The sequence below is a fragment of the Ptychodera flava genome, chromosome 2 (assembly GCF_041260155.1).
Source record: "Ptychodera flava strain L36383 chromosome 2, AS_Pfla_20210202, whole genome shotgun sequence".
Classification (NCBI taxonomy): domain Eukaryota; kingdom Metazoa; phylum Hemichordata; class Enteropneusta; family Ptychoderidae; genus Ptychodera; species Ptychodera flava.
In genome coordinates this window covers 23,609,530-23,619,983 of record NC_091929.1, presented here as the reverse complement: position 1 = coordinate 23,619,983, position 10,454 = coordinate 23,609,530, and the positions used below count along the sequence as shown (strand labels likewise).

Genomic DNA, 10,454 nt, shown 5'->3' with positions numbered 1-10,454 from the left:
GTGATTCATGCTTGTGTCGAGTTAGTCTTACAAGAAATTGGTTACATAAATGGCGCCCAACGTGGGGCTTTTGGGCTCAATAGTACTTTGGCCAGCGTGTTGATCGGTTTTAGGTGTAGGGTGTGCTGGACTGTTTTGTTGGGTGAGACACAGAAGCATAGATATTTTAGGATACATTTTTCCTGTTGGCCGAGACATCCTGTTTGAGTGAGATTGCAAATTAAGGTAGAGCTTTAGTGCTTCTTTATTTTTTTATCGTGAAGTAAATTACATTGAATTCCGTACCCTATAATAATATCCCATGGCCACCGCTAAACCGTTAGATATGGAACACCGCAAGGAGGAAGTGGTTACTCCAGAGTCTAAGGGAGCTATACCGAAGCGTCCAGAGCTGCTGCGATCAGCTGGAAGGGGTCGTGGGGTTGCTCGACATTCACCACCCAATCCAATAGCAAAACCTGAATTTGATCCTCATAAGGAAATGGTAGAAGAGAGAAGGAAAGTGATGTTGGATGATTTGGAGGCATCACTATACCAGAAGGAGGCTGAGATGGAGAGGATGAAATTGTTGATCCACCGACAGGAAAGATTGAAAGAGGAGGAAGAAAATATTCGATTGCAGTTGGAGGGCGGATTACTTCGCGAAGATACCTCACCAAGATGTCCGGAGAACCCAACAGAAAGACTTCACCAGACAGAGTTTACAAATGGGGCTGTGCCTCTGGCAATATACCAACCTCCAAGACTGTCAACATTTTCGGGTGATCCTGATCGGAAAATGGACGCTGACTTTGAGCTATGGAAATATGAAGTAGACTGTCTGCAACAGGATCAGTCTCATAGTACCAGAACAGTACTCCAAGCTGTCAGAAAATCACTTCGGGGATCGGCTAGTCGATTAATTATGAATATTGACAGAGATCTACCATAGAACAAATATTACATAAATTGGAGATAAGCTTTGGTGAAGTTGAATCTGGAGCCATGCTTCTTGAGAATTTTACAGCAATAACAGGCAAAGAGAAGAGGAAAGTGTGTCTCAGTATGGGAACCGGTTAGAAGCAGAAATTCATGCTGTCAGAAGGAGAGGAGGAATAACTACAAGTGCCATAAATGAAACTCTGAAGACAGTATTCTGGAGAGGGTTGAAATCTGATAGAATTTTTGATATCATTCGTCCTGAGATTAGTAAAGACACAAGTTTTGAACAGCTGATCCAGATGGCAAGAATGTCGAACAAGAAGGCAAGGAAAGGACAGGGGAGGCGAGGACAGATGAGAAGAAAAGTACTCGATCTCCTAAGGTCAGAAATCAACAAATTTCATCTTCTGGGGATGGTGTGTACTCTAGAGAGGTAGAAAAGACAACACTTGATGCTTTACAGCTGGCAGTGAAAGAAATACAGGAACTTACACAGAATATGAAGATTCAGGCAGATCATATGAAGTCATTGGAGAATGAGATAAGACGTACTAAAGAGCAGTATAACGAACTAAAGTCATCCATTACTACTATTTCAAAACCCGAGGTGGAGGTAGTGAACCCAGATAGAGCTAGACTAGGACGATCATCAAAACCAGTTGTGTGCTACAATTGCCAAGAAACTGGACATTTGGCTAAACATTGCACGAAGCCCAGAAAGGAGAAACCCGATCCTGTCTTAGATGTGGGGAAGTGGGTCATCTAGCCAAACACTGCAAACAGAAATCTAACCAGCAGATTCCACGGCTGAAAATGGGTAAGTTGTATGACTACCAAATTGCTACAAAGCCTATTCAAGTACAACCAAAACGTATTGGTCTCATTGGCAGAGCAATGGAAGGAACTGTATTGGTGGAAGGGAGGGAAAGTCCATGTTTGATAGACACTGGATCACAGGTGACAACGATCAGTAAGGATTACTATGATCGGTGGTTGTCCACCATACCAATCCAACCTACAGATGAAACGTTAGAGATAAAGGGTGCTAATGATCAATCCATTCCTTTCATCGGCATAGTGGAAGTGGTGATGTCTTTTTCAAAAGATGTGTTTAGGGATGATAGTGAATACACAATTCCTGCTTTAGTTATGCCATCCAATGCATATAACATACAAGTTCCGATACTTGTTGGAACCAATTTACTTGGACTATTTCCCAGGGATGCATTTAGAACGAAAACCCAACACAGTGTGAGGGCCATGAGGATATCTGCCACAGGAAGGGGAGTATTCAAGAAACTCAATGACCGAGACCAGTTTATTGGATCGAAAGGAGATCTTGGTAGTGTAAGGGCATTGATGCGACATCCAGTGAAGATAGAACCTGGCTGTATGAGAACTATCTTGGGTCGTTCCAGAAAAGGACCAAGTGGGGATCAGTATGTAGTTTCAGTGGAACCAACTAACGAAGTAACTGGTCAGTTTACAACAAGCCCTGCTGTGTCTGTTTTGAAGTGCCAACAGAAGAGATCAAAGGTTCCAGTGTGTGTGCAGAATGTGTCCTCTATCCCAGTGACCATTCGACCAGGGTAGGTGGTTGCAAGAGCTTATGCAGTAACTTGGCTTGGTAATCCTGGTGAGAGACCAAGATTATTTCCCAGGGATGAAGAACAATGAAACAATGTCTATACTGCAGATGACAGGCAGAAAACCAAAGATGGAATTACTCGCAACCTCACTCTGGAGAATGGTGTGGAATTCGACATGTCAGAATCGTCAATCAGTGATCTACAGCTGCGTAAAGTCCAGGACCTGTTACAGGATAAGGTATCTACATTTTCAGCTCATGAGGATGACCTTGGTTATTGTTCTGTGGAGAAACATCATCACATTCGCCTGACAAACAATGAACCCATTCGAGAGAGGTATAGACGAATTCCTCCAGCCATGTATGAAGAGGTTCGGCAAGTTATCAAAGGAATGTTAGATAGCGGAGTTATCAAGAATCTCACAGTCCATGGCCGCTCCTATAGTATTGGTCCGCAAAAAAGATGGCAAGACTCGGTTGTGTATAGATTACAGAAAACTGAATGGCCGCACCATCAGAGATTCTTATGCCTTGCCTCGGATTGAGGAGAGTTTGGATGCACTGGGTGGAGCAAGGTGGTTTTCGTCTCTGGATCTTAAGTCTGGGTACAAATTGGTATGGCGGAAGAAGATATTGAGAAGACAGCCTTTGTTACTCCTGTTGGATTCTGGGAATGTTTGACAATGCCTATGGGTTTAACCGGCAGCCCTGCGACATTTCAACGATGTATGGAAAAGTGTTTGGGTGACTTACATCTGAATATTTGTTTGGTGTACCTTGATGATATTATCATTTTCTCTAACACTTTTGAAGAACATCTAGAGCGATTGGCACAAGTGTTAGACAGGTTGAAAGAAAAAGGCCTAAAACTCAAGCCAAGCAAATGCCAGTTGTTCAGGACTAGAGTGAAATACCTGGGACATGTGGTATCAGAGAGAGGGATTGAGACAGACCCTGATAAGACAGCTGCCTTGTTGAAATGGAAAGTTCCTGAGAATGCTAAAGAAGTGAAACAGTTCCTGGGTTTTGCAGGTTACTATCGCCGGTTTGTTGAAGGTTATTCCAAAATTGCGAAGCCACTGAATGAGTTAACAGCCGGTTTGCCTATCAAACGTAAGCATAAACAGGGTAGAAACATCTCAAGAAGTCATTGTCAGGTTCCCAACTTCAGATGGACAGAAGAACATCAACATGCATTTGAGACAATCCTGGAGAAGTTAACCAATCCACCAGTTCTGGCATATGCCGACTATTCAAAACCTTTCGAGCTGCATATTGATGCTAGTGTAACTGGATTAGGAGCTGTGCTGTACCAAGGTGAAGGAAAGAACAAGAATCTTATCATGTATGCCAGTAGAGGATTATCCCGAAGCGAGAAGAATTATCCTGCACATAAGTTGGAATTTTTGGCACTCAAATGGGCAGTAACTGAAAATTTCATGATTACCTCTATGGGAATAAATTCATCGTAGTAACAGACAACAACCCACTAACCTATGTAAATACCAGTGCCAAACTTGATGCCACAGGTCATCGATGGCTAGCTGCACTCGCCACTTACAATTTTGAACTGATGTATCGACCAGGAAAACAGAACCAGGATGCCGATGGGCTATCTTGGCAAAGAAGAGAAGATGTAGATGACACAGAGGAGAGCGAAAGAGTGTTGGTGTCAGAGAAGAAGTAAAGGTGATGTGTCAACAAGTTTCAAACCATGCGTGGATTGAAGCCATTACATGTATGGAAACGGCCGTTCCGGAGAGTTTAAGTGAACCTCCTGTGCCTGCTGGTGTGGAGTCCTTACCTAGAGTAACTACACAAGAGTGGAAAAAACTACAGCAGATAGATCCAGAAATCGGACGGTTGTATTGGTATAGACAACAAATACATCCCCCCACCAAAGAAGAAAGAAAACAGGATCCAAGTGCTGTTATTGCAGGCCTGAGAGAGTGGAATAGATTGTGCTTCAAGGAAGGTGTTTTATACAGAAACGCATGGGGCCTGATGGCAAGACACAGCATCAACTCGTGTTGCCCTCAGCATATCGGGGAACAGCTCTTGAAGGAGTACATGATGATGTTGGCCATCTAGGACAGGAAAGAACCTTGGAACTACTTCGAGCGAGATTCTATTGGCCCTTCATGAGAAACGATGTGGAACAGAAGATCAAAACATGTGAGAGATGCACTCGACGTAAACTGCAGACTACGCTGCAAGCACGTGCCCCGCTGACTAGTATCAAGACTACTCAACCATTGGAATTGCTGTGCATGGATTACCTTACTATCGAGGATGGAAAAGGTGGTATTGGGCATATCCTTGTGATCACTGACCATTTCACCAGATATGCAGTAGCCATACCCACTCCAAATCAGAAGGCTAAAACGACAGCGGAACAGTTGTATAAACATTTCCTGCTTCATTATGGATTCCCGGGAAAACTCCATTCAGACCAAGGACGGGAGTTTGAATCCACAGTAATTAGACAACTTTGTGATCTAGTTGGAATACAGAAGAGTAGAACTACACCCTACCATCCTCAAGGAAATGGACAGTGTGAATGGTTTAATAGGACTCTTCTAGATATGATAGGGACTCTCCCAAGAGATAAAAAGTCTGAGTGGAAGAAACACATTACATCACTAGTTCATGCCTATAATTGCACACATAATGACAATATTGGCTTTTCCCCATATTACCTAATGTATGGCAGGCATCCAAAGTTACCAATCGATATCTATCTGGGACTTCCACAGGATTCAAGTGGTAATGGATATGATAGTTATGTTGAAGACGTGCGTAACAGATTGACAGAGGCGTACAGATTGGCTGCTGATAAATCTCAGGAGCAAGCAGAACACAACAAGCAAAGATATGATGAAAAAGTGAAAGAAGCTATATTAGAGCCAGGTGATGTGGTGTTGGTTAAGAATGTGAATATAAGGGGAAAACACAAGATAGCAGACAGATGGGAAACACAATGCTACCGGGTTCTAGGAAGAATCAACCCAGATATTCCAGTATATGTGGTCAAGTCAGAGGGATCGGATGGAAGAGAAAGGACGTTACACAGAAATCTATTGCTGCCGTGTAGTTCCCTGCCAATACCATATCCAGAGCGACCAGTAAAACAAGTTCAGAGGGAGAAGAGCTTTGATGTGCGCAGACGTATAACTCGCGCACAAAGGAGGGAGAAGTATCAGGATGAAATGGATGAAACTGAGGACGAGGAAGAAGAAGAATTGTGGGAATTACAAGTTCCAAGACGAAGGCAGGATGTTAACTTCCCCAAGAAATCTGAGGCAGAACAGGAATGTAAAAGGTCTCTACAGTCATCGAAGAACTCTCATACAGCCATGGAAACTTCTAAAGATAGCATCACGGTCACTACCTCTACTCCACAGAACAGTTCTGAAATGGAGGGCAGTCAGCATGACAACAGGCAAATTGAGGGTAGACCTATGACAGTAGAGCAGCCAGTCACAGAAGGTGAACAAGGGGAGTCAATTGGGGATGGCAATGAGGAAATTATTCAGGAAAAAGATCATGACAACTCGTTGGAAGATGTTGAGGAGAATGGGGAAGAAGAGACAGTCAATAATAGACCTCTACCAAGGCGTTCACAGAGAGTGCGAAAACCTCCTGATAGGTTCACTTGGCTCATGTTACAGAGGTTCCAAGGAACACGGATGCTGATAGCAACTTACTGCCACAATTTCTTAGGATAATGGAAACTATGTTGAAGGGACAGAGAGAAGTTATTGTCAGAAAGTCATAACGGACATATCTACCTAGGAATGTTGCAAAAGAATGGATGAAGTAACTGATTTCATAACCTTGGGACAATTTGGATGAGAGATTTTTTATATCATCATGTCACAGTCAGACGAGGTGGAGCTCTCGAAAGGAATGGGACAAGGCAAAGGTCGGGACGCCCTTTTATAAACCAGGGGAGGATGTAGCAGTTTGATATTGTCACACTGTGGCTAGGGAGGGCGCCAGATATGCAGGGTCATACAGAGTGACCACTGGCGGCGCTATAACTGCCCCTTCTGTGTGGATTGGGAAACCCGCGACATTGAGAGTATAAATAGGGAAAACGGTGTTGCTCAGGGGAGTGTACCATGAGGTCCGCACTGGATAGGAGCTGTGGAGACTGAGTTGCTGAGATGAATTGGAATTAGTGACTTTGTACAGTTTTTGGCCACCTCAGAAGTAAGTGTGTCATCGTATTCGGACTATGCCAATTCAGGGAACATTTTTGAAGACTCGTTGGGGATAGAATATGTACCAAATGGAGTGACTTTTATCCAGAAAATTTGTGCATGCAGTTAGCTGGTATGGCGACGCCCATGAAGCTCTACAGTTGTAGTTGATACAGAGCTGTGCATGTACAAGTTGCAGTCTTCCTGTTACCAACCAAGAGTGATGTGGCGAGTCCTGTGTAGCAAGCCAAGGTGTGAGTAACTCTGTATATCCGTATTTCACTATTAGTAGCAAGATTTAAAGTGAGCGGACAGGATTGGAGGATAATTCCTTGGTGTAGCTCGAATGACCAGTTCGTGTGTTGGCCATGTTGTTAGTGTGGGTAATTTCCACGTGTACACTGTGCTAGCAAGCTTCAATTCATTACCCAGCCTTGATGTGTGAGTGAATGGTTGAAGAAGTTTCTGTGCAATATCCCAGTTATACTCGCGTATCCAGAAGAGTGGTTGGAGACATTTCCTGCATGATACCCCAGGTTCTACGCGCGTATTCTGAAATATGTACTCTAGCTTTGTCGCTAAATTATCTACCCCTGAAGTATGTGCTGATAGCCGAGCCGGAGATATCCCTTCTTTGAATTAATTAGATAGGACTTTTGTTTATTAGTTACGTAATTATTCAACTATTATTTGGCTAATTAGTACTTTAAATACTTGTATACTATGTTGCTAAGTTTTGGATAATATAGTATTATATAGTTTGAATATATTATTCGATACTGGTTTTTCCCAATATTTATTCAATTCACTATATGTAAATGAATTGAATTGATTAATTGTATATGAATTGAATAACGTAACTGTATATTACTTGAATAGTCGATACTTAGTTTGAATGGGTGTTAATTACTAGTTACCCTTTTGTTGTGTAATTTTTCTGAACATTTGAATAATTGATAATGAGTTGAAGATATTATTCATCATTGGGTTTTGATTATGTGAATGTTTAAAATTTGATATTCAACTCTTGTAACATTTACCATTGATACGTGGTTGATTTTGTAAGTTAATACACAAACTCTTGCAATATTTACCAGAGGTTAGAATTTAACTTTACCAGTTGATACCCCATTTCTGGGATTAGTTATTGATTTTTCGTATTGAGAGTTCTGTTATGAGTAATTAGATTATATTTGGATACATTTAATTTATTCATCGTTTTCTAAATTATTGGAATATTCATTGGCTGTTATCATCAAAGGTACATTGAATTTATTACCTGTATGAGATATTTCTCTTTGGTAATTAGACTTTATTTTTGTACACTTGGCAAATTATGCGTAGTCCATTTATACACTCTATCTGCGTTATCGTACCTAATCACTCTAGAATCCATCTTTGATCAGTGCCACATTTATAGTCCATACGTATATTGAATTGACATCAGTCTGAATTGTCCTAGTCACAACGTTCGACTCCAGTGCGGGGCTCAATATTTGAGTTATATGCTAGTGTGTATTGACATGTTGTTGTAGGTTACTTAACAAATATTGGTGTATATTACAGTCTGTGGCAACAAATTTAGATTTACTCTACGGATAAATCTTTTCGCTAGTTAGAGTTGCATATAACGGCTGTAGTAGTGGGTAGTAACTTGTAGTTGTTGAGACCTCCCTATAGTATTTGTATATGCCTTTAGTAATTTGTACATTGATTTGTATTGCGCAATTCCTTAATAGATTACTTTCTATAATTTATATTTCTTGGTCTGTGTCCTCTGTTCTCACCCCTGTTCAGTCTCACTCTGTGGACATATAACCGGTATATATCAACAATGAGTCCAAGACCATTTGCCCCAGAGAACGAAAAATTACTTCTTTATGTGATTCATGCTTGTGTCGAGTTAGTCTTACAAGAAATTGGTTACACTCAGTCAGACAGCAGTGCGCGTATGCGAAAATCATTGAGAGTTGCTAAATGTAATAGTTTGCCAAATAAGTGAACTTAAAAGTCAGCGTTTTCATGGGAACCGGTATGAGTGTAGCCCTCGCTGTGTAGCATGGTAAAACAAAATATATACTTCCTTATGATTTCTAGTATTTTTTCACTGTGTTCAAACAAAAAATAAACAAATAAACAAATAAATAAATAAATAGATAAACAAATAAATAAATAAACAAACAAATAAACAAATAAATAAATAAATAAATAAATAAATAAATAAATAAATAAATAAATAAATAATGTAATTCTTCAATGGGATTTAAGAAAGCTGTGATGACCTGCATGCGTGATAAATAAATTTATAAATAAATTCCAAAGAAAACTAAACGTTTTTATTAATCTAAACTCTAAAATACCTTAACGTAAAACTCTCGTAAAATTCTCTATGCCTTTGGAATGTGTCTTGAGTTATTTTGCCGAATTTTGTTTGAGATAGCTGAGCTTTGGTAATAGTAATAACAGCATAGGTTTACATCACTTTGTGAGGTATTTCAAGTGTTAAGGTAAGTTTGCCGTTAAACATGTATTTCAGAAGAAGTTGCCTATTAGATATTGCTACACATGTCATTTAATGTTCAAACAAACAGTCTCTTAGACAACACTCTTGAAAGGAGAGCTATCTATGCAACTTGGTAATGCGATGTAGAAATTCCACACTGTACAACGACTACATCGCGCGGCCTAGAATTCCATCTGGGTGCGAACACTGCAAGACTCTCGACACTTCTGGGTAACGCAGCGAAACCGAAGTGCAAGACGTCTTATATAGTACCTATTTTCCTGAAGTTTACATGTATTTCCAACTTTACAAAGATGGCCAGAACTCTTGTAAAGATAATTTACAGCATAAATCCAACACTGAAACAGTAGTCTACCAAACTATCCGCTTTGAATACGTACCTGACAATTAAGCTGAAGTTTCACGGGTCTCACGTTTTTTTGTTGTCTAAAATGGTCATTAGAATATTTATATCAGATTTTAAGCTTTCTTGCCATCTAATATAATTTCTCTTGTGTTACTATTTGGACACAGAAAATATGAAAACATTAGAAAGTATTTGTATGTAGCCCCCTCAACTGATCAGACTCTGTTATAGGCATGTACTGAAATCTGCCTGTAGTTTTCTTGCTGTGTAGGGAATCTAAGGTTTTACAAAATTATGCAAGAAATATCGATAAGCCGCATAGCAGTGATTGAAGTAGAGTTATTCACCGTTTGATGACTGGCCCGTGATGAAGTACAACGGGATCACCAAGAATTAGTGTGTTCCGTGACTACATCCATGGCATTTACAATCTCTCTGTCTTGGTGCCAGAAATTACGAATTCGAATAAGAAAGAAAAGTAGATCGCCACCGTGGGTGGCAGACTGTTTATCCGATATGATCCCTACAGGTCTGTAAGAAATGAAGGCTAAAGGTTTGATAGGTTTCAAGATTTGTGATTTCTTCAAAAAATGGTAAGAATTATATTCTGATACTTTCCAAAGATAGGTGGAGAGATTTAACAACGACGAAAGCATATGTAAGGTCCACCAACAAAAAAGTTGTCAATAAATATATCATGACATCATGATTTTTCCATTTGCAAAGTAAATAATTTTAGGAGGTCAGGGTACCTTGAAGATTTGGAGTTAGATATGAATATTCTACTAGTGTATGAGAACGAAGTACATGACGCAAGTATTACGTGGTTTAAATCGAACAATCAATAAATAGGTAGACGTGATATGGGTT

General features: G+C 40.3%; 1 protein-coding gene across 1 annotated transcript; it reads left to right on the top strand.

Moving 5' to 3' along the window:
• Nucleotides 1-1,734: 1,734 nt before the first annotated feature.
• On the top strand, nucleotides 1,735-2,514 carry LOC139149484 (uncharacterized). Its single transcript, XM_070721262.1, has one exon. The coding sequence runs from the start codon at nucleotides 1,735-1,737 to the stop codon at nucleotides 2,512-2,514; it is 780 nt and encodes a 259-aa protein (XP_070577363.1).
• Nucleotides 2,515-10,454: the final 7,940 nt, after the last annotated feature.